Genomic DNA, 25,836 nt, shown 5'->3' with positions numbered 1-25,836 from the left:
ACAAAAAAATCAAGAGGCATATGCCAGACAAACAAATGTCTTGGCCCATAAGCAAAGAAAAGTTCAAAAAAATATACTAAAACAAGAAGAGTGTGCCAGTCATACAGAAAGTAAAAGAAGAGGTCAAATTAAGAAGCAGATTGGAACTGCTAAAACTCACCTAGGTATTTCTCAAAGATACAGATAATTAACTTATATAAATAGGACAATGGAGGGATATCTTCATTAGTGCATGGGGAAAAAAAGTTAAAGAAATAAAGTAAAATATTTTTCTGCTGTTTGAGAAGTGGCACAAAATTTTCAAGGTCTAGGAAATCCAAATTTGTGAAAAAGAGCAGTGCTAGGAAGAGTGACAAGGCAGAGGAATCAATATATTCAAGCTCCAAGGGTCACAGGCAATAGCAACAGCACCCACTACCTTAATTAATGATAGACTAAAGTTAATGCTCCAGAGCAGATGAGGGCACAGAGAAGAGAATTTCTCTAGGAGGCAGGTCCATAGACCTCAGCAATTCTACAGCAAGAGCCAGCAGCAGGAATAATTTAAACTAACTCCCTTTTCATCAGGGAGAATGAAAATTATGCAACTATAAAGAACTCACAGTCAACCCAGTGTTAGCATGCTGGAAACACAAAACTAAAAAGAGAAATTAACAGGGTTTGAAGATACTGGGCATAAATCAGGTACATCTTAAAGAAGACCTGGCGACTGACTGAGTTAGTATTGTAAAATTTCTAGATTTTTTAGGATGATAGGGAAACCTCAACTATCATTTCCTTAAGGCAGTAGTCTTAAGTGGTCTCTATTCACAGTGGTCTCTATTCACAGATTACTTGGAATACTTCTCAGAAATGAATTGGAGTTCAAAAGTTGTGCTTTCAGACAGTTGCCATAGGCTGAAAGTTGTCGTGGCAAGTCTGAAACATGATTTTCACTCAGTGGGTAAAAGTGATCTTTTCTATGGTGGTTGGCAATAGTCTTATAGATTCAGACTATACTAAAATCTAGGTTCTGAAAACAACAAAATCTTGTCTGGGATAACTATTTTTGGTCCAATTATTAGCTTACTTTGATGAGAATGTGGGGCTGGTAATAAAATAACTTTGTATAGCCTTTTAAATGTTTAGGATTCTTTAAAAAGTGGGGAACCTAAAAGAAATTTTATATTGAAATAATTTAAATCCAAGAGTCTGAAAGAATTATATCAATGTCAATAAAAAACAGTCCATGATTCTCCTACTGAAAAAAACCCTTATCTAACTAGCTATCTACATAATACATCTTTGCTTAGATAGCAGTGAGGTTTGATTTTGCGACTGATTTCTTTGAAAATTTAGTAAGAGAAGGGTCTTGTAGTGCTCGAATTTTACTGTTGCAGATATTTTTAAAAGCAGCTACTTAGACTCGTTGTATAACTCCTGTTGAGCTACTTTTAGTTTCAGAGGGTTTTCTTTTTTCTGCTTTGATTTCATCTACTTGAGAGTAGTTGCCATTTTTTTTATTACACGTCTTTTCTGTCTTTTCCATTGTTTCTGACTCAGTAGGAGCCATGAGTTCTGACTGTTTAGCCTGATCTCCTTCCTTTAAGTTCTGAGTCCTTGTAATTTTTCTTTGCCTAATCATCTGTGTCAGTTTCCTCACACCTGTATAGTTCAGTCTCCTGGGGTCTCTAAGGTAGTGTCAAAGCATTTTTTTGTTCCTCTGGAACTGAGAACAAATAGCTTAAAACAGCAATTCTTCTGCTCAGGCATGGGGTAAGGGTCTAGAGAGTGAGGGTGAGGAAACTAAACTTTACCCCTCTACACAGGATATTCCACTTCCATCAGAACCACTGACACCAGTAGGATCAGGAGACCCACCCAAAGGTCAGTGAGCCCCTGTCACTGGCTTCTATCAGAAAGACTCCTTCAGGCAACTCCCATAAGGCTCTCCTGTATATCTGCCTCTTTATACTCAAGGATGCCACAAACTGAGGCCCAGCATCTTTTCCTTGTCCTAAGTTTATGTAGTCAGAGATTTGGAAAGGCTTATTTTAGTGGTTCATTCCAAGCAAGATTTAGGAGGAAGACATGCTGGGAACATACATTCCCACAGTCATTTGCCCAGAAATCATTCCCCCCACATTATACTCTTACTTCCTGAAGGACCATCTCATCTAACTTTTATGGTATTTCTACTTAATGTCAGCCTTTAATACATGTTTCATCATTGAAAAATTGGTGTTTTAAAATTCTATCCAAGGGTATGTTTCCCTTTAGGAAAATAGATCTTTAACCTATTTAATGTGAATCTAAATTTATTTTAATTAGCTTGATAGCTATGGCAATTGTACATCTATTTGCAAAATGTGAAGTAACAGTTGATAAAATTAAGCTTCCATATAACCTTCACTATTTAATTTTTCAACAATTATGTAACAAATGCCTATTCAATTATCATCCAGTGTGTATCAAATGCCTACTAATTGCCTAAGTTCAGAGGATAGCCATGAACAAAGTAGACAAAAATGACAGCTATGTTGGAGTTTGCATTCTTGTGAAATACAATATCTATTAAAAAATAACAGGTGGGCTGGATGCGGTGGCTCATGACTTGTAATCTCAACATTTTGGGAGGCTGAGGCAGGAGGATCGCTCGAGGCCAGGAGTTAAAGACCAGCCTGGGCAACATAATGAGATCCTGTCTCTACAAACAACAACAACAACAACAACAACAACAACAACAACAACACAGTGGGGTCACTTAAATAACAAGGTATCTTTACTGACCTCACATGGAATTTCAGCGGGAAGCACCACTGCTAGTGGTATGGTGTTTCTTGAAGCTTCTGGCAGTTCTTCAATTTCCTTTCTCTCACTTATTTCCCTAGAATGTTTTACTCGTAGGTCTGTTGGAATGTTGACCTCAAGGTAGTCTTCAGAATCTAGAGAAAATTTTATGAATGTAGATTATCATATAACTAAAGCCACAATATTTCCTCCATTGTTATAAAGACTAATTGCTGAACAACCAATTTAATATATGGGAAAACCGAACTGAGTTTAAGATAGCTGAAATAATTGAACCAATGTTAATAATTAAAATAATGCTTCACAATTTAACTAGTTTTATAATCATTATGACTAAACTAAATCAAATATGTAATACTATGTTCATCTACTAGTTAAGTGTTTTCCAAAAAATAGAATCCAGTCACCATTTATATTTTCTCTTAATATTAAAACAGTAGATCTGTAAAACATAAAACCATTTGTTTTCCATGATGGTTATTAAGGACATTTAAGTTGGAACAATTTAAATCAGAATAGTTATTTGCCCTTTACATATTTCTAATTTTAAAAAACAGAAAGCACAATTATGGGATAATCACTAAATAAATTAAACTAGTATTTATTTCTAGGATATACTAGTTTAATAGTGAAATACTAGTACTCATCAAAATGTTAATGCATTCTATGGAAATAAGTGTCTATATCAAATAAATTGGGTTTACTTATATCAGTATTACTAAGAACACTGAAATATGCTAATGTAAATTTCCAATCTCAAAGAAGGAGCATAGTATCTGATTTTAAAAATTTTAACAGCAATTTAGCATTTAGTCTTAATCATTAAAACATTGTTCTCTATTTGGAAAAAAAAAATGTGTTAAGAGAAATAGATAATGTTTTATTATTATTCAGTGTCTCAAAGCCCAAAATGTTTCACTAGGGCACAGAACCAATGCGACTAAAATTAAGACTCTTGAAATGAGAAGGTCACATCTATAAACTTATGTCCACCCAAAAGCAGCCCTCAAACCCTCCAAGAAGGGAACTGGAATAAAGAAAAGCAGCCCCTGACAGTTGGAAACTAAACTGGCACCATGAGAATGCCTTGGTTTTCTGGAAGCCATCCTGGCACTCAGAGGCAGAATCTGGTTTTCTACTGAGCACCAGCAACATCAAAATTAGACAAGGCCACTCTGTCACCATGATGAACCAAGAGAGGGACAAGACCACGTTTTAATCATGTCAGAATCTAGATAAAATAATGAACACTGCCCAAACCACAAAAATGACCAAGTCCTGGCTAGTACGAATGACTGTTTCTTTAGCAATTCCGGCCTCATCTCATTTCTCCTTCCCTCTACATGGTGTGATCCACTCCTCCTAGTTTGTCTGGGAATTTCCTGGTTTGGGCTCTGAAAATGCCTTGCCCTAGGAAACCCCTCACTCTCAAGCAGACCAGAAAAGTTGGTCCCTCACTTCCAAGTAGAGTCATTAATATTCCATTAATATGTCAAATCATAAAATTACACCTGCTTCTTGATAGCAGGCAAACTATATCCAAGCTCTGCTTCCTTGAACCCTCCCTCAAATCACTTAACACAAGTCTAAATCTTCCAAGTCCTTTCTTTTTTTTTTTTTTTTTTTTTTTTTTTTTTTTTTATTATACTTTAAGTTCTAGGGTACATGTGCATAACGTGCAGGTTTGTTACATATGTATACTTATGCCATGTTGGTGTGCTGCACCCATCAACTCGTCAGCACCCATCAATTCATCATTTATATCATGTATAACTCCCCAATGCAATCCCTCCCTCCTCCCCCCTCCCCCCTCCCCATGATAGACCCCAGTGCCCTTTTCCTGAGATACCCCATGGTTCTCCCTGATATGCCTTCTCTTTATTGCAACAAGAAAAAACATCCAAACACTTCAAGTGCAGGTACTTTCCTGTTGGTCTTTGGCTAAGCAGCATTGACAGGGTAAAAAGATAGAGACAAAGGCGGTAAGAGAAGTCACCAGCTTCACATAGGTAATTCTATCAGAAAAGCGGAGTAACAAAAGAGAGCCTCCCTTGAGAGGGAGGAGCTGCCCCCACGCTGTGTCTGAAAATGAAAGTTTTCTTGTTTTCTTCTGTCTTATGAAAGTTGAAGAACTAAGGCACAAAAGCACCTAGGATTTCCAGCTTGCTCTCAGTACTAGTCTTGTTTGAAATGAAAAACAGTCCTTATTTCACTAACAATTTAAAACACTTCCATAAGCAATTTCTCTCTCTCTCCCTCTCTCCCTGTCTCTCTCTCCCCCCGCCCCCGCCCCTCTTCTACCCACACACATAGACATACACAAATCAAAATAGTGAAAGGTTGCATAAAACTGGCTCACTACTTTTGTGAGTTTGTAGAAAAACTAAGAAATAGATTTTATTTAATACACCTTAAAAGGAGAAGTCATTCCACCGTGGCAGTATCCAGGGTTTTCTGCTAATTCTTCTGATATTAGGTTACAAAAAGTTATTTTATTTACCCTGGGGACACAAAAACAAATGTACAAAAAGACTTATCTCTATGAATATTCACAGAAGTAGTGTTTGTAATGGAGAAAATTGGAAGCAATCTAAGAAATAAGGAATAAGATAAAAATGTGATAAAAGTTGTCGCTAATAATTCTATCAAGGAGTATTTAAAAACAAGCAACAAGTTTATGCTATAACTGAAAAAAATTCAAGTTAAAAAATTGTCAATTTAGTAGGTTTTCATTCTAGTAAAATAAAAACTGTACATATACAGAGCTGTGTAGAGGGAATTAAAGACATAGACTTGAATGAATGAGAATAGACTAGCCATATATGTGTGTGTATATATATAACCCAAAAATATTGAGTGGTTATTTCTGGCTCGTGGGTCATGTGTAATTTACTAAATAGGTATAAATATACAGTATTTATACCATCTAATAATACGGCATATGTAATATACATTCTGATTTTTCTACACTGAAAATGTATTTATTTTACAGCTTTAAATTATATATGTCCATTTAATTCAAGAGAGGAATGAAATGATGAAGATTGCAGACTGAGAACATGTATCTGTTTTCCTACTCTGCAACATATAAATGCAATAGAAAAGATTGCTTTTAAGATAATGAATGTATTAAAGCACTAGAAATTCATAAATGGTGCAATTACTTAAGAACAAATTTTGAGGAGTTTCTCAAAGATAAAAGTTAATCTGGAACTAAATGAACAGAGACATCACAACAGAGAAAACAGAGCCCAAAACATGATTGGAAAAGACAACTTCAAATAGAAAATTCGTTTTCCAAAACTAATTATTTTCCAAAACTAAATAAACCACAAACTTAAAATTCAAAGAGCAGAAGAAGGTCCTGGGACAAAGATAATGTTAATAAGTTAAAACCTAATTTGGAACAGAGATAACTGGGACTTTCCTAGCTGCTACTTCTACTGAGCAAAAGGAAGTTTTGCTTTTGCCCTAAGAATAAAACTAGACTATTTTAAAACAAAATTAGCTAGTATTGGGACTAGATAAGGGAACAGAATGGGACCTGATGTATTTACCACCCTTCTCAAAGACAACAGAGAAAGAAAAACTGATAAGAGAAGGGGTAATTCCAGCATTTTTTCCCAAGGGTTAAATTTTTAGGCTTGGCTCTCTACTTTGCAGGTGTTTTGACCAGGAGATCCATAGGAGCAACAACTATTAACTGACAGTGATCCTCAACTAAAAATTTAAACCGCCACCCAAGATTATCCTTCTGCTCTCCTTCTATGCTATTGCCCACCCAAATTCACTCACTCTTCCTCTGAGGCACCTTGTCTTAGCAACACCCTAGTCGAACTTCACACCTCTATATCTCTAGTGCATACAATTGTGCCTGGCACATGGTAGAGACTTAATAAATATTTGTTGCCTGCTTTAATAAGCAAATAAATCCATGCCTTGTTAGGTTTCCTTAAATGACTTATATCTCAAGGACAGTAACTTATTCTATCTACCACATGCCTTGCTCTGAAAAAGGCTTAAGGACATATTATGGCTGTTTCGATGTTCTATCCAGATCATTCAAACTTTCTCCACATCAGCAATAAAGTTATTTTGCTTCCTTATCATTTGTGTGTTCACTGGAGTAGCACTTTTAATTTTCTTCAAGAACTTTTCCTTTGCATTCACAACTTGGCTAACTGTTTGGAGAAACAATCCTAGCTTTCTGCCTATATTGGCTTTCAACATGCCTTTCTCACTAAGCTTAATCATTTCTAGCTTTTGATTTTAAGTGAGAGATGTGTGACTCCTCCTTTCACCTGAACACTTGGAGGCCATTGTAGGCTTATTAATTGGCCTAATTTCAATAGTGTTTTGTCTCAGGGAATAGGGAGGTCCAAGCAGAGGGAGAGAGATGGGAGAATACCCAGTCAGTGGAGCAGTCAGAATACACAAAACATCTATTGCTTAAGTTCACTGTCTTGTATGGGTGCAGTCCATGGTATCCAAAACAATTCCAATGGTAACACCAAAGATCATTTGTCACAGATCGCTACAACAGACATAATGATAATGAAAAAACTTTGAAATAGTGCAAGAATCACCAAAATGTGACACGGAAACACGAGGCAAGTGCATACTGTTGGAAAAATGGTGCCAATAGACTTGCTCAACAAAAGGTTGCCACAAACCTTCAATTTGTAAAAAATGCAGTGTCTGTGTAGCACAAAAAAGCAAAGCACAGGCTGGGCGCAGTGGCTCATGCCTGTAATACCAGCACTTTGGGAGGCCAAGGCAGGCAGATCACTTGAGATCAGGAGTTCAAGACCAGCCTGGCCAACATGGTGAAACTCCATCTCTACCAAAAAATACAAAAAAAGAAAAAAAAATTATTTGGGTGTCATGGCACACACCCATTATCCTAGCTACTCACGAGGCTGAGACAGAAGAATTGCTTGGGCCCAGGAAGCAGAGGTTGTGGTGAGCCTAGATCATACCACTGCACTCCAGTCTGGGTGACAGAGCAAGACTCCCTCTCAAAAAAAAAACCAACCAAACAAACAAACAAAAAGATACCCAAACGCGAACACAAAGCAGAACAAATCAAGGTATACTCATATTAAGTGCAATAATAAAAATGTTTTATATTTTAATGAGTTTTTACAGTTTATCAAGACTTTTACCAACACCGTATTTCATTTTGAACACACACTTAAAAATATAATACCTGTCCAGTGATGGATTACTGAATTTCTGTAAACATTTAAAACTATTTGTAGACAGTTCTTAAACTCTGTGGCTCAGAAGCTGTTCCACCCCAATAAAATGTGAAGTCAAATAGAATCTTTCTCTCCTCTTCTAACACTTTTCTACAATGTGCAGAGAATACAGTGTTTTGCATTAAACAGACATAGAAAACTAAAAAGCAGATAGAATTAACCTAGGAATGAAGTAACAGAGCCATATGTAGTAAATGCAATAAAAAAATCCAAATTTCCCAAAGTAAATAAATGACGACATTTTCTGGCCAGAAAATGAAACTTCACTGTTGTTTAGATAACAATTTGAGTTAATTTTCTTTTCTATAAGCTTTAAATAGTTTAGAAGGTAATTAGATAGACACAATCATATATATACACACACATACAAATTTTATTGTGTATATATACACACACACAAATTTTTAATATATAGTATGTGTTAATACATACATTATCTATATCTCCATGTCCTAAGAATATGAGTGTTTGTATACATATGCTTATATATTTGTGTGTGTGTATGTGTGTGTGTGTGTATCTTCATGTCCTAACTAAAAACAACACCACTACTGTATGTTCAGTGTTAAGTTAAAGACATGTATTAGGCATTCAGGTGGTTGGCCTCCTCAGAAGTGGTTCTTAAACTTAAAATGGTGAAGAGAAGACAGAGAACATTCTAGCCATTGAATCTATATTCTCATAACTCCTTTCTCCAGTCTCCATGAGATCGAGGAAGTGACTAGCACTTAATAACTATTGGTAAAATAAATGCACTATTGTATTTCAACTGGACATACTTCAAGGAGATGAGGTTGAAAGAAGTGGATTAAGAGTACAAAAGTACCAAACCTCTCTTTGAGAAAGGCCTACCTGCAGTTGCCATGAGACTCAGGGAAGTAATAACAACTTTAATGTTTCCATTTCTGGTATTACCTTCAGTATACTACAAGTTTTTACATGTAACTGTGGAACCTAGTGTGATAGGCTTAAGTGAAGTGCAAGGGGCTAAGTGCAGGGAAGTAAGAGCAAGGCATGTATATCCAGCCCCAGTTGTCTCCGTGGCTCAGCAGATAAGGGGATACGCCTATGAGGCAGCTAGAACTTGGGGAGTGATTGTATGGCTGAAAGGGAGAGGTGGGAGGATGCTAGAAGGGCCTGAACAAGATCCTGGAAAGAGAGACTAGGAAGAGGATGAAGGGACATCCATCTCTAATGCCTAAAAGTTAGAGACACTTGCCTTTGCAAAGAGTATGAAAAAGAGGCTGTACATTAAAATTACCTATGTTTAAGTAACAATAGAATTGTTTTGTTCTGTTTTATTTTTACTATCATGATTGAATAGCTAAATTAAATAATAAAGCATGAAACAATTAATAAAAGAATATTACTCTTCACTTTAAACTGCATGCCCTTGACACTGGATTGTATTTCTCTTATATCCCAGGTGCATGACTGTATTATCTAGGAAAATGGATCTAGTGCCTAATCTTTCCTTTCCCAATGTAGCAAGGTAAACCTTAAGTTACTGTGTAGAAACTGGAGTGTTTTTAGTGATGACTTCTACCTAGAAAGTGAAATGGAAGCCATAATTAATTTATTGCCTAAAAGAAAAAAAATTAATATATGGATTTGATCTAAAATGAATACCGGAGACCATGGAGATCAGGAGGCAGGACTAGAGTGCAACTCCAAACAGAGCAGCAAGCGGGGCCTCACATTGTGAATTTTAGCTCCAGATTAACTGCAAGAACAAACCAGCAACCCCGAGAGGACCCACAGACCCTCTGAAGGAAGCGGACTGCTCCTACAGGACCCAGGAAACCACCCCTCCAAAACTGTGAGTGCCCCAACTGCGGAAGTGGGAAAGGGAGACCCTCCTCTCCCTAACACACACCCCCACTGGAGAAGCTGAAGATCTGCTTGAGGGAGAAATGTGCAACTTTCCCTGACTGAGTCAATTTGGAGAGCAGAGCGAAACACAAAGGTAGAGGAGGCAGCAGAAAGGCCCTGGGAGCTCACTGGGTCCCCAAGCAGCCATTCCTCACTGGCGCCAAAGGGATCCATCAGGAAGATGGCCAGAGGATCAGGGCGTAAAACTCCATCAGGAGAAGGAATTCTCTAGCTGAACTTTGTAACAATTTGAACGGGGCAAGAAGCCTCCTGGCCAGAACTCAGGGGAGGGAGCAAATCCGGCAAAATCGTGGAACCAACCCAAATGCCCATCAATCAACAAGCGGATAAAGAAACTGCGTGAGATATATATGATGGAATACTACACAGCCATAAAAATTAATGAGTTAACAGGATTTGCAGTGACCTGGATGAGATTGGAGACTTTTATTCTAAGTGAAGTAAATCAGGAATGGAAAACCAAACATCATATGTTCTCAATGATACTGGGAGCTAAGCTGTGAGGAGACAAAGCATAGGAATGATGCAATGGATTTGGGGGACTTGTGGGGGTGAGGGATAGAAGACTACAAATACGATGCAGTGTATATTGCTTGGGTGATGGGTGCACCAAAATCTCACAGATCACCACTAAAAACTTACACATGTAACCAAAAACCTGTACCCCAATAACTTATGGAAAAATTAAAAATAACAATAGTAAAAAAAACAAAAAAAGACAATATAAAACATTAAAATAAATACCCCAAATTTCTTGTGAATATGAATAACAACTAACAACTATTGAACATTGACTATGTGCCAGTACTATTCTTAGTGCCCTGCATATAATAACTCACTATACACACACACACACACACACACACACACACACACACACACACTCTGCCAACCCAAGAGGCAGACAATAATATTATCCTCATTTTATGGATTTCTTTGAACAAATATTTACCAGCCAACTATGTACCAGGTGCTATTCAGGATGCAGAGGACATGGTGGTAAACCTTCCTTCATAGGACTTGCAATCTGATGGGGGAGGCAAACAATATATGAGTAAAATCTGGAGCGCAGCAGATGCTGACAAGGAGTGTGAGGAAAAGGGATGGGGGTTGCCATTTTTAATAAGGAAAATAAGGTTCTGAGCAATAAATGAACTCTTTCAAGGCCACATGGCTAGTGATTGCTAAAGTCAGGAGAATACTTAGCTAGTCAGACTTCAGAGAACCTTGATCACTACTAGGTATGGTTTGGCTCTGTGTTCCTACACAACTCTCATCTCAAATTGTAATCCCCAGGTGTTGAGGGAGGAATCTGGTGGGAGGTGATCAGATCATGGGGGTGGTTTCCCCCATGCTATTCTCATGAAAGTGAGTCAGTTCTCATAAGATCCGCTTGTTTAAAAGCGTAGCACTTCCCCTGCCCTATCTCCTGCTGCCATGTAAGATATTCCTTGCTTCCCCTTCACCTTCCACCATGATTTTAAGTTTTCTGAGGCCTTTTTGGCCATGCAGAACTGTGAGTCACTTAACCTCTTTTCTTAAAAATTACCCCGTCTTGAGTGTTCTTTATAGCAGTGTGAAAACAGATTAATACACTACCCTATACTGTTTCCCAACCCACAGTTTTATCTATGCATACTGCAGCCATTTTATCACAGGAATTATCTGATGGAATTAAAAACACAAAATTTTCACAGCTGTTAAAAACAACATATGGCCCAAATCTCTATAAAAATGTCTAAGGCATTAATTCTTACCATAGCATAAGATTATACCTATTTGACATGCATTGATGTTTTAGTTAGGATTGCTAATTTACATAGAAGTGGCAATAATGAGTAAGTCAGTATGTTTATCAGTTCTTGTTTCTCACTGAATTATCTCACAAGGATGATTTACTTTACAAAGAATTCTCAGAGGCAGTTATATGTTGTCAATTGGTTTTCACTGCTAGAGAAAATAATTATTTTTATTGTGTCAAATGTGTAATCCTTACCAATAGGTAATAATGATTCTTCTTGGTCTAAAATGAGTTTGAAAAAGACAGGTAAATATCTCAGTTGTTTTCCCTCAAGTAGCTTCAAATTATTTACAATTATCTAAGAGGTACTTGAATTTTGACAGCAGGCTTTTTTTTTGGCATGTTTTTCAGAATATTAATCAACATGTTAATCTGATATATTTAGGAATATTTTCATAAAAGTTCAGGGATGCTATACCTGAGGATTTTATTTTAACTTGAAAATTTAAAATATCTCACTGCTATATGTACATAACTTGGTGATGTGGTATCTTTTTAAATTTTTAAATTTTTAACTTTTGTTGTTACATAGTAGGTATATATATTTACGGGGTATGTGAGCTGTTTTGGTACAAGCATGCAGTGCATAATAATCACATCAAGGAATGGAATAGTATTTAGTTTCATATTTTCATGTGACTAGGTAAAATGATTTTGAAACTGCTTGCTTCCATATAAAGCAAACTTCTACATAATATTTTAATTTCCTTTCACTTTCTCAGAAATATTATATATAAGTATGTCTGATCCTCAGCTTAAAAAAATTGTAGAAACTGAGTTTACTCACCTTTGAGACAGAAATAAGTTTTGTATATCCCCTCATTTCTTCAGTAGGGTATGTTACATTTAAAAAGGACCCTTTCCAGTTAGGTCTAGGAACATTTTCCTTGAGTACCACTGTATTGATAGATAAAGCCCTAAAAGAAGCTTGTTTGGGGTTGGTGTAAGTTAATAGGTACTGAGTTTTGACTATGTCTCAAATGCCCTATGTAGAAATTTATATCCATAATCATATTTAATTCTCACACTCATCCCAAGGGATGCAACCATTATTTTCTGAGAAGAATTAATGATTTTACTGAGAATTGAGTTTTTAAAAAGTTAAACAAATTGTCATAAGTCACAAAGCTTCACTTAAACCCAGGTCTGTCTGACTCCAAACCCTCTGCTCTTGGTCACAAAGTCATACTTTGCACTGAAGGTAAAAGACCTTTGGTAGATCCACCTACATCGTGTCCTTCCTCAGCCTCACACAAGAGAAGTTCTAGCAAGTGGGCCTTGTCAGCAGACTTGCTTGTGCTCTGAGATAGGAAGGGCCCTCATGACCCACCTGGTTTGCTTCATGTGTGACCATGCTCTCCCATTCCAGCCATTCCAATCTTCTCACCAGTTCTGGAATATAACCACAACCTTTCCTTCCTCCATGTATGCTCTTCTGTTTTGCCTATTGTGCCTAACCCCATTTTTCCCTCTAATTACTTTTCAACACTCATATCAATGTTGCTTCTAGTGGAAGATCCTTTTTCACATGGCAATAGCTCTTTGGATGCACTGCACCTCATTAGAACTATTGTCACATTGCATTACATTATTTACATATTATTCACTTTCCTGTCCCTTTCATTAGATAGTGAGAGCTGGATGTCCATAACCAATAACCTTTGGATCCACCTAAACTTCATGGATTAAAGGCCTGCCACATAGTAGAAGCTCAATAAAAGTCCACCGATTTGGCTAAAACCATTATTTAGTGGATAAGCAGTCAAGCCAATGGGAAATACATGTATTCCAAAAGAATGCAATTACTCTTGTAGCCATATATTTATTTATTTATTTTTATTATTTTATTATCATTGTTACTTTTTGAGACCGAGTCTCGCCCTGTCACCCAGGCCAGAGTGCAATGGTTCGATCTCAGCTCCCTTCAACCTCTGCCTCCCGGATTCTAGTGATTCTCCTGCTTTAGCCTCCTGAGTAACTGGGATTACAGGTGCGAGCCACCACGCCCAGCTAATCTTTCTTTGTGTGTGTGTCTTTATGAATTTTCTGGTTTATGGAAAAAGGATCACGAATATCTAAGTGGTTTCCAGGGTTATGGGAAAGCATTCCTAACATTTGAATATAATAATGAAGGAAAAAAAGATAAAATGTGTAATACTAATGTTTCAAGTAACAATGTGAAAATACATCCCAGAGATCAAAAGGATAATATAAAGAAAGTGTCTTAATGCATTATGATCAGAGTAATTTGGTATGATTAATATGCTCTTGAAGAAGGCACCATGGGGCACCATTTTATATCATTGAATCAAGATTAATATACTAGAATATTTATCAAAAAAGTACAAAATAGGGAAGTAATATTGATAAGGAAAAATAAAACTAAACCTTACCATAATAAGACCAAAGAGGAAAGTTGGTGTACTAAGAAGATGGTACATTAAAAAAGTGGACACTATTTTTTGTTTGAAATTTTGAAATGTAAAGCCTAAAATGAAAGGAAATACATTTTTGTATGAAAAAGAAAATGTTTCCAATAAAAAGTTCAGAAAATCATTTACTTTAAAAGTTTTAAATTTTCTAAGTATTACTATACTGTTCCAGACAGAAAAACTTTCTAAAGCTCATTAGCATGGGAAGATAACTGAAATTGGATTCAAATAAAATAAATTGCAACTTTATATGTGTAAATCAAGAAATGATGTCTAAGATATCAAATATGTTACATTGTGACACTCTTGTTAAACCTAGAATGCAGAGGTGCCAAATAAAGGCTGAGAATCTCTCATGAATGAAAATAAAGGTGATGAAGAAACGGAAAATTCACCACCTGTGACAGCATTAGCTCAGCTGTCCATGTGTCCAGGTTTTTATATTTCAAGATGACAATATTGTCACCTCAGATTTCATCCTAGACTCTGAAATATAAAAACTCGAACACATAGATTAGACGTGAGTACGTATATATCTAAGAAATTAGAAGTGATCGAGTTCTCTCCGAGTAGCCTAAAAATTCAAAATTGACCACATAATTGGAATTAAAGCACTCCTCAGCAAATGTAAAAGAACAGAAATTATAACAAACTGTCTCTCAGATCACAGTGCAATCAAACTAGAACTCAGGATTAAGAAACTCAATCAAAACTGCTCAACTACATGGAAACTGAACAACCTGCTCCTGAATGACTACTGGGTACATAATGAAATGAAGGCAGAAATAAAGATGTTCTTTGAAACCAATGAGAACAAAGATACAACATACCAGAATCTCTGGGACACATTCAAAGCAGTGTGCAGAGGGAAATTTATAGCACTAAATGCCCACAAGAGAAAGCTGGAAAGATCTAAAATTGATACTCTAACATCACAATTAAAAGAACTAGAGAGGCAAGAGCAAACACATTCAAAAGCTAGCAGAAGGCAAGAAATAACTAAGATCAGAGCAGAACTGAAGGAGATTGAGACACAAAAAACCCTCCAAAAAATCAATGAATCCAGGAGTTGGTTTTTTGAAAAGATCAACAAAATTGACAGACCGCTAGCAAGGCTAATAAAGAAGAAAAGAGAGAGGAATCAAATAGATGCAACAAAAAATGATAAAGGGGATATCACCACTGACCCCACAGAAATACAAACTACCATCAGAGAATACTATAAACACCTCTACGCAAATCAACTAGAAAATCTAGAAGAAATGGATAATTTCCTGGACACTTACACTCTCCCAAGACTAAACCAGGAAGAAGTTGAATCCCTGAATAGACCAATAGCAGGCTCTGAAATTGAGGCAACAATTAATAGCCTACCCACCAAAAAAAGTCCAGGACCAGATGGATTCACAGCTGAATTCTACCAGAGGTACAAGGAGGAGCTGGTACCATTCCTTCTGAAACTATTCCAATCAATTGAAAAAGAGGGAATCCTCCCTAACTCATTTTATGAGGCCAACATCATCCTGATACCAAAGCCTGGCAGAGACACAACAAAAAAAGAGAATTTTAGACCAATATCCCTGATGAACATCGATGCAAAAATCCTCAATAAAATACTGGCAAATGCAAACCGGATTCAGCAGCACATCAAAAAGCTTATCCACCATGATCAAGTGGGCTTCATCCCTGGGATGCAAGGCTGGTTCAACATTCGCAAATCAATAAATGTAATCCAGCATATAAACAGAACCAAAGTCAAGAACCACATGATTATCTCAATAGATGCAGAAAAGGCTTTTGACAAAATTCAACAGCCCTTCATGCTAAAAACGCTCAATAAATTCGGTATTGATGGAACGTACCTCAAAATAATAAGAGCTATTTATGACAAACCCACAGCTAATATCATACTGAATGGACAAAAACTGGAAAAATTCCCTTTGAAAACTGGTACAAGACAGGGATGCCCTCTCTCACCACTCCTACTCAACATAGTGTTGGAAGTTCTGGCTAGGGCAATCAGGCAAGAGAAAGAAATCAAGGGTATTCAGTTAGGAAAAGAAGAAGTCAAATTGTCCCTGTTTGCAGATGACATGACTGTATATTTAGAAAACCCCATCGTCTCAGCCCAAAATCTCCTTACGCTGATAAGAAACTTCAGCAAAGTCTCAGGATACAAAATTAATGTGCAAAAATCACAAGCATTCTTATACACCAGTAACAGACAAGCAGAGAGCCAATTCAGGAATGAACTTCCATTCACAATTGCTTCAAAGAGAATCAAATACCTAGGAATCCAACTTACAAGGGATGTCAAGGACCTCTTCAAGGAGAACTACAAACCACTGCTCAGTGAAATCAAAGAGGACACTAACAAATGGAAGAACATACCATGCTCATGGATAGGAAGAATCAATATCGTGAACATGGCCATACTGACCAAGGTTATTTATAGATTCAATGCCATCCCCATCAAGCTACCAATGAGTTTCTTCACAGAATTGGAAAAAACTGCTTTAAAGTTCGTATGGAACCAAAAAAGAGCCTGCATTGCCAAGACAATCCTAAGTCATAAGAACAAAGCTGGAGGCATCACGCTACCTGACTTCAAAGTATACTACAAGGCTACAGTAACCAAAACAGCATGGTACTGGTACCAAAACAGAGATATAGACCAATGGAACAGAACAGAGTCCTCAGAAATAATACCACACATCTATAGCCATCTGATCTTTGACAAACCTGAGAGAAACAAGAAATGGGGAAAGGATTCCCTATTTAATAAATGGTGCTGGGAAAATTGGCTAGCCATAAGTAGAAAGCTGAAACTGGATCCTTTCCTTACCCCTTATACGAAGATTAATTCAAGATGGATTAGAGACTTAAATGTTAGACCTAATACCATAAAAACCCTAGAAGAAAATCTAGGTAGTACCATTCAGGACATAGGCATGGGCAAGGACTTCATGTCTAAAACACCAAAAGCAACGGCAGCAAAAGCCAAAATTGACAAATGGGATCTAATTAAACTAAAGACCTTCTGCACAGCAAAAGAAACTACCATCAGAGTGAACAGGCAACCTACAGAATGGGAGAAAATTTTTGCAATCTACTCATCGGACAAAAGGCTAATATCCAGAATCTATAAAGAACTCAAACAAATATACAAGAAAAAAACAAACAACCCCATCAAAAAGTGGTGAAAGGATATGAACAGACATTTCTCAAAAGAAGACATTCATACAGCCAACAGACACATGAAAAAATGCTCATCATCACTCGCCATCAGAGAAATGCAAATCAAAACCACAATGAGATACCATCTCACACCAGTTAGAATGGCAATCATTAAAAAATCAGGAAACAACAGTTGTTGGAGAGGATGTGGAGAAATAGGAACACTTTTACACTGTTGGTGGGACTGTAAACTAGTTCAACCATTATGGAAAACAGTATGGCACTTCCTCAAGGATCTAGAACTAGATGTACCATATGACCCAGCCATCCCACTACTGGGTATATACCCAAAGGATTATAAATTATTCTACTACAAAGACACATGCACACGTATGTTTATTGCAGCACTATTCACAATAGCAAAGACTTGGAATCAACCCAGATGTCCATCTGTGACAGACTGGATGAAGAAAATGTGGCACATATACACCATGGAATACTATGCAGCCATAAAAAAGGATGAGTTTGCGTCCTTTGTAGGGACATGGATGCAGCTGGAAACCATCATTCTTAGCAAACTATCACAAGAACAGAAAACCAAACACCGCATGTTCTCACTCATAGGTGGGAACTGAACAATGAGATCACTTGGACTCGGGAAGGGGAACATCACACACTGGGGCCTATCATGGGGAGGGGGGAGAAGGGAGGGATTGCATTGGGGAGTTATACATGATATAAATGATGAATTGATGGGTGCTGACGAGTTGATGGGTGCAGCACACCAACATGGCACAAATATACATATGTAACAAACCTGCACGTTATGCACATGTACCCTAGAACTTAAAGTATAATAAAAAAAAATTATTTTTTCAAAGTCAAACCAAAATTTGTTCAAGTGTAGTTGTTTGAAATGGGGATGCTGGAAGTATTTGGTCCACATTCCAGCTCTGTTATTTTCTAGTTGCCTCCTCTGTTTGTGTTTTTACTTAAAAAGGAGAATAGTACTAGTGACTGCACCTAATGTTTTTGTGACAAACTTAAAAATGTGTAGGAAGTTCTTATATTGGTGCTTGGCTCATAGAAATTTATTAATGAATGTTATAAATTAATTTTTAAATGGAAGGAATAAAGGAATTGATCAATCATGAACAAATAAGGGAAGAGAAATCATATACTCTCTTGTCTAAGTGCTACTGCCATTTGGCTTAGAACTTTGGAAAGGAGAAGCCAGTGTTCTGACTCAACATGGGTTCTACCAGATTCTTCCCCACTTCTGGACCATGGTTCTTGCACAAAGAATGCAAGGTGTCAGAATTTCAGTTTCACAATCTGTCAAATAGCAATGTTTGAGGGGATATTATTTGAGACCACGTTTAATGCTAGAACTGGTTTAATATTTATAAGAAAGGTTTTTTTAAAATCTTTCATATGAAGTACCAGAAAATTCTTCATATACATTTATAACTTCTATTTTTCATAATAATTCATCTGTACGTAGCTTATCTATAAAATTTTTGCTTCTCCCTACATCAACATATTGAACAACTCTGTGTAATTAAGATTATTACCATTTGAATCTATGCTTTCATTATTTTGAATTATTCATTCCAAACTGGAATCTTTCATTGGAGTTCAACTTTGATTTCAGTGAGATTTTCATTTCTCATGGAACAGTTGTCAATACATCATTTCTGAGCCAAAGGCAAAATTTGAAATTCTGGCCTATCATTTCGGATTTCTTTTAATTTAAAAAAAGATTATTCACATATTCATTTAAGTTTAGTCTTATAATTTATACCTTGCTTTTTCCTCTAACATATTATGATTTTGTTTTAAAATGTTTGTATGTACATATTTGGCAAGTACTCTCTCAACTTTTAAACAGTTTATATTCTGCACAATCAGAATTATATATGGAATGAAATATGCCAAAATGTTAACAGTGATTGCCTCTGGGTATTGTCATTCTAAGTGACATTTTCTTCCTGCTTCTTTTATGTTCACTGTACTATTCAGATTTTTTTTTTATTTTTATTTTTATTATACTTCAAGTTCTAGGGTACATGTACATAACGTGCAGGTTTGTTACATATGTATACTTGTGCCATGTTGGTGTGCTGCACCCATCAACTCGTCAGCACCCATCAATTCATCATTTATATCATGTATAACTCCCCAATGCAATCCCTCCCTTCTCCCCCCTCCCCATGATAGGCCCCAGTGTGTGATGTTCCCCTTCCCGAGTCCAAGTGATCTCATTGTTCAGTTCCCACCTATGAGTGAGAACATGCGGTGTTTGGTTTTCTGTTCTTGTGATAGTTTGCTAAGAATGATGGTTTCCAGCTGCATCCATGTCCCTACAAAGGACGCAAACTCATCCTTTTTTATGGCTGCATAGTATTCCATGGTGTATATGTGCCACATTTTCTTCATCCAGTCTGTCACAGATGGACATCTGGGTTGATTCCAAGTCTTTGCTATTGTGAATAGTGCTGCAATAAACATACGTGTGCATGTGTCTTTGTAGTAGAATAATTTATAATCCTTTGGGTATATACCCAGTAGTGGGATGGCTGGGTCATATGGTACATCTAGTTTTAGATCCTTGAGGAATTGTCATACTGTTTTCCATAATGGTTGAACTAGTTTACAATCCCACCAACAGTGTAAAAGTGTTCCTATTTCTCCACATCCTCTCCAACACCTGTTGTTTCCTGATTTTTTAATGATTGCCGTTCCAGTTGGTGTGAGATGGTATCTCATTGTGGTTTTGATTTGCATTTCTCTGATGGCGAGTGATGATGAGCATTTTTTCATGTGTCTGTTGGCTGTATGAATGTCTTCTTTTGAGAAATGTCTGTTCATATCCTTTCCCCACTTTTTGATGGGGTTTCCTGAATAGACCAATAGCAGGCTCTGAAATTGAGGCAACGATCAATAGCCTACCCACCAAAAAAAGTCCAGGACCAGATGGATTCACAGCTGAATTCTACCAGAGGTACAAGGAAGAGCTGGTACCATTCCTTCTGAAACTATTCCAATCAATTGAAAAAGAGGGAATCCTCCCTAACTCATTTTATGAGGCCAACATCATCCTGATACCAAAGCCTGGCAGAGACACACACAAAAAAGAGAATTTTAGACCAATATCCCTGATGAACATCGATGCAAAAATCCTCAATAAAATACTGGCAAATGCAAACCGGATTCAGCAGCACATCAAAAAGCTTATCCACCATGATCAAGTGGGCTTCATCCCTGGGATGCAAGGCTGGTTCAGCATTCGCAAATCAATAAACGTAATCCAGCATATAAACAGAACCAAAGACAAGAACCACATGATTATCTCAATAGATGCAGAAAAGGCTTTTGACAAAATTCAACAGCCCTTCATGCTAAAAACGCTCAATAAATTCGGTATTGATGGAACGTACCTCAAAATAATAAGAGCTATTTATGACAAACCCACAACTAATATCATACTGAATGGGCAAAAACTGGAAAAATTCCCTTTGAAAACTGGCACAAGACAGGGATGCCCTCTCTCAGCACTCCTATTCAACATAGTGTTGGAAGTTCTGGCTAGGGCAATCAGGCAAGAGAAAGAAATCAAGGGTATTCAGTTAGGAAAAGAAGAAGTCATATTGTCCCTGTTTGCAGATGACATGATTGTATATTCAGATTTTTTTTTTACAATGAATATGTATTATTTTTATAATTAGAAAAATAAAAAGCTTTTAAATATACACATAATTTAATTTTGGGCTGGGCACGGTGGCTCATGACTGCAATCCCAGCACTTTGGGAGGTTGAGACAGATGGATCACGTAGGCCAGGAGTTTGAGGCCAGCCTGGCCAATATGGTGAAACCCTTTCTTTACTAAAAATACAAAAATTAGCTGGGCATGGTGGTGCATGCTTGTAGCCCTAGCTACTTGGGAGGCTGAGGTATAAGAATTGTTTGAACCTGCAAGGTAGAAGTTGGAGTGAGCTGAGATCGCACCACTGTACTCTAGAGTGAGAGCTTCTCTCAAAATACATATTTTTTTCTTTAAATTTAAAAATTACTGTCCATAATTCAAAGTCAGGTGTCATATATTTATTGAGATTAAATATGCTATAAAATTAAATATTTGAAATTATACAGTAGCTATATTGGAACGAATATGGGAAGAAAGCAATTGTGTATCTCCTTTGTCCTAGTTTCTAAAAAGTTATGAAAACCTAAGAAACAATTACACATTAGATATAAATCACACTGTCTCATATTCCAAAATAAGTTCAATGAGTTGTAATGAACTTGGCCAGTTGAATAAAAAATTAATTATTGTATATGGTGCTGGTCATTGTGAATAATGAAACAATGATTCAGACAAATCCTCCCTGCTTAAGAATTGAAGGGATGATAGAGCATTTATTAAGGGATAGGGTAGCATAATAATGGGGCTGAAAAATACAGATTCTCAATTTTCATGATGTTAGTCAAATTGAATTCCTACAAAAGTACTTGAAGAGAAAGTAATGTTGAATAACAGTTAAGCTTCCTCTTACGGGAAGCTATTAAATGGATTGACGAGCATTACTTACCTCCCTAGAAATACATTTTGTAGCATTATGATACTATTAATAGTCAAAAAATTCAGATATGAGATGAGCTTTAGAGGAGCACTTGTGATGATTTCCATATATCTTAATATTTCTCTTACAATCAAAAGGAAATAATAATTGCCTCGTAAAGAGCACAACCATAAACATTTAATGAATATAGTTCCTGAAGAAAGCCATGTAATTTCAACCCTTCTATTATGCAACTTATAAAATGGGATATTAAAATTTTCAACTCTCTCAATACATGAGAATATTAAGACACTAGTAAAAGTAATTTGAAATCACTCGTGAAAACTTAAGGTTAAAAATACATATCCTCGATAAATGAGTGTAAGTGAATTCTCATTTGGTGATACCATAAAATGTCTGACTTTTAAAATCTTGATTTCTTAATTTAGTTTAAACTACCTATTGCATTTCTCAGTCAAGAATAAAGTTAAAATTACGAGTTTCTCACTCTATTCCCTGTGTGAAACACAAAAATATGGCAAAACAGTGTCAGATACATCATCTGGTATCAAGCTGTTAACTAATCTCATATGATCCTATACCTTAATTTCCAGCATAAATATGTGTGAACAAGAAAATGTTACTGATGTTAAGAAAATAAAGTTTAAAGTGTCTGTCTTGAAAAATAATTATTGAGGTTACCAAGTGGCTGGTCACCAGCTAAGTGAGGGCATGTTCAAGTCAAACACAGCTCAAAGGTGTACTCTCCCTCCAATGGATGGCTCAATCATCACGTAAGTATAGATTTTTTTGGACCTTAGATTAAAGGTAGACTTCAGGATACCAACTGTCTCGGCATAGATTTCAGAACAAGATGATTTATAATAACAGACAGTAAAATTTTGTTTTTTTCATGGACTCTGTACATAGTTTCTTCCCTTTAACACTAGAGTTAATTTTCAGAAAAGCCTTGGAATCGTGCTGTTTATGCAGCAGACGATCATTTCCCATGTGGCACTGAAATGTGAAAAAAAATCAGCTTTTAGCAAAGATAAAGAGGAAATCATCTAAAGAAAGGTAAGATTTTTGGAAAGCAAAGAATAACATAAGCTAACTTCTAAGTTATTAATAACACAATGATCCTGAGTAATATGTAATAGTGTACCTTAGTTTTTAGTTCAAAAAAGGAGGCAGTAGAACTCAGAAATAGGGTGCATACATTCATAATATGAATATGGTTAAAAACTACCCAGAGGCCAGGCGTGTTGGTTCATGCCTGTAATCCCACCATTTTGGGAGGCCGAGGTGGGTGGATCTCTTGAAGCCAGGAGTTCGAAACCAGCCTGTCCAACATGGTGAAACCCCATCTCTACTAAAATTACAAAAAAAAAAAAAAAAAAATTAGCTGGGCGTGGTAGTGCACACCTGTAATCCCAGCTACTCAGGAGGCTGAGGCACGAGAATCACTTGAAATCTGGAGGTGGACGTTGCAGTGAGCCCAGGTCCCACCACTGCACTCCAGTCTGGGTGACACAGCAAGACCCTATCTCAAAAAAGAAAAGAAAAAGAAGAGAGAGGAGAGGGAGAGGGGGAGAGAGGAGAAGGAGAGAGGATAGGTAAAGGGAAGAGGGAGAGAGAGAGGAGAAAAGCTCCCCAGAGTGGTATACAAAATGCCATTACCAACACACTAAAAATATCCTGATGAAATGCCTTTATCTTATCTTATTAGCAATAAACAAATCATAATTACATTCTGGTGTCTAGGACTAATAAATTTTTACTAACCATTTTGTTGTTTGAGTTTCATTCTTCAATATATATGAGACTGACCAAACATGACATTTAAAAAAAAAAGAATTAAAAATAGAATTTAAAAAGATAAATTTATTAATATATAAAAAATTTCTTCAAAGAGAAATTGAATATGTACCATACATTGAGGGAAAAATCCTTGAAACCTTAGTCCTTACAGTCTTAGAAATAATTTGAACGACTTTATTAAATCATGCAAGCCAGAGAAACTCTTTGGGACACAGTAAAACCCTTGTGTAAAGTATCAGATACTTGAACTCAATTTATAATTCAGACTTTTTGAATAATATTCTTTTCAAACAATCCATCACTTTAATTGGAATTCTGAAGTTATAATGAACTATTAGTTTCTTAGAGAAAGAAAAAAAGTGAGTATTCAATCCCTGAGTCTTAAAGTTGGCAGCTAATAATTTTTCAAACCTTAATAAATTCTAGAAGCACAAAAACAGTTGTACCAGTCTTAGTCCTAAATATACTAAATTATCATTACACATTTACTGATAGAATTGATTATCGTCTAAATTTGTGAACAATCAAAGTAAATGTTTTAAATCCTGCTAATTAAAAAATGTTTCTACATAATATTTTATTATGAGAGACCTTGTCTGCTACTTTAAGGTATTTTGAGTTTATTCCATAGATGACGTAGAGCCCATAATATAGTGTGTGTTTTAGAAAAATAGGGAGGAAAAAGGCCACCAGTTGGGAGGTTCTAGTAGTAGACTGTGAAATGGAAAATGAAGATCTAGGCCAATGGATGAGAAATGGGAACGAAGATACAGTTCCCACAGAAATTAATTGAACGTAGAAGATGGGGAAAGCTCTGGGATAGTGCAGAGCTGATGGCTTTGGATTACTTTATTTTGAAATAATAATTCACCCTTTCTTTTAACCTCTTGATTTTAATAGTGTTGAAGAGTACAGAGCAATTATTTTATAGAATCTTCCTTGATTCCACAAAAATCTCCCAGTTTGATTTGTCTGATATTTCCTCATGATTAGATTGAGGTTATGTATTCTTGACAAGAATCCCACAGTAAACCTTTCATCAAGAGGTTTAAACAAAGAGAAAAACTACACTGTACCATAAACATTTATAAATCTGCACTTAAAAACACAATTTGTGCTTTTTGGGTTTGTGGGGTTTTTTTGATGTTGAGAATGCTGACTTTTTTTAAATGAATTTTTTTGTTTTTGTTTGTTTATTTGTTTGTTTTATTTGAGCCGGAGTCTCGCTCTGTCATCCAGGCTGGAGTGCAGTGGCACCATCTGGGCTCACTGCAGCCTCCGCCTCCCAGATTCAAGTGATTCACCTACCTCAGCCTCCCAAGTAGCTGGGATTACAGGTGTGCACCACCACGCCCAGCTAATTTTTGTATTTTCTGTAGAGACTGGGTTTCACCATGTTGGCGAGGCTGGTCTCGACTCCTGACCTCAAGCGATCTGCCTGCTTCAGCCTCCCAAAGTGCTTGGATTACAGGCGTGAGCCACCGCAACAGGCGTGAAAGAAAGTTAACAACATTCCATTTTTAAAGCAGCAAAAAGGAGAAGAAAAAATGGTAAAAAATAGTTACAGAGAATATAGAATGTAATGAAAGTCATAAGTAAGCAATAATCAAAATTAATAAAATTAGATAAGGAAAATATTTTTCAAGCAGAAATGATATGAGATGAATTTATTAATAAAGCAACTCTTCAACTGACTTTGAAGGATGGTTGAGATTTCAACTGAAAGTATGTGGAAGGATACTCCAGATGAAGAGAAAAGTGAAAGAACAATGGAGTGAAGGCAAAAATGGAAAGGCTGTGTTTGTTCAATGGTGAATGATGCAATTACCCTACTATACAGTATGTCTCTACACTAATGGTGGTGACAGAAGTGTCCTGGACAACCATGCTGGAGCCATATCTTCAAAGAGCTGAAAGACCATGCAAAAAGGAAGGACTTCATTTGAAAGGCTACAACATCTCATTGACCAGTTCTAGGAAGGTCCAGTGAGTCAGAGTTCTTAAGCAATACATGGCACAGACAGAAAGAAAGGAGAACAATGCTTCTGCATAGTTTGTTTCTGTTGTGTTGTTTGTTTTGTTTTGTCTTTCCAATAAT

The 25,836-nt window shown here is 36.5% G+C and overlaps 1 protein-coding gene across 2 annotated transcripts in view; it reads right to left on the bottom strand.

Annotated features, from left to right (window-relative positions):
• BANK1 (B cell scaffold protein with ankyrin repeats 1) overlaps nt 1-25,836 on the bottom strand; it is a 335,823-nt gene that overhangs the window by 251,342 nt on the left and 58,645 nt on the right. For both annotated transcript variants that reach the window (XM_030916824.1, XM_030916828.1), the window contains exon 3: nt 2,770-2,924. In XM_030916824.1, the coding sequence (XP_030772684.1) occupies nt 2,770-2,924 (155 nt within the window). The remainder of the gene's footprint in view (nt 1-2,769; nt 2,925-25,836) is intronic.

Source organism: Rhinopithecus roxellana, chromosome 2 (genome assembly GCF_007565055.1).
Source record: "Rhinopithecus roxellana isolate Shanxi Qingling chromosome 2, ASM756505v1, whole genome shotgun sequence".
NCBI lineage: Eukaryota > Metazoa > Chordata > Mammalia > Primates > Cercopithecidae > Rhinopithecus > Rhinopithecus roxellana.
This window is presented reverse-complemented; position numbering and strand designations above follow the sequence as displayed.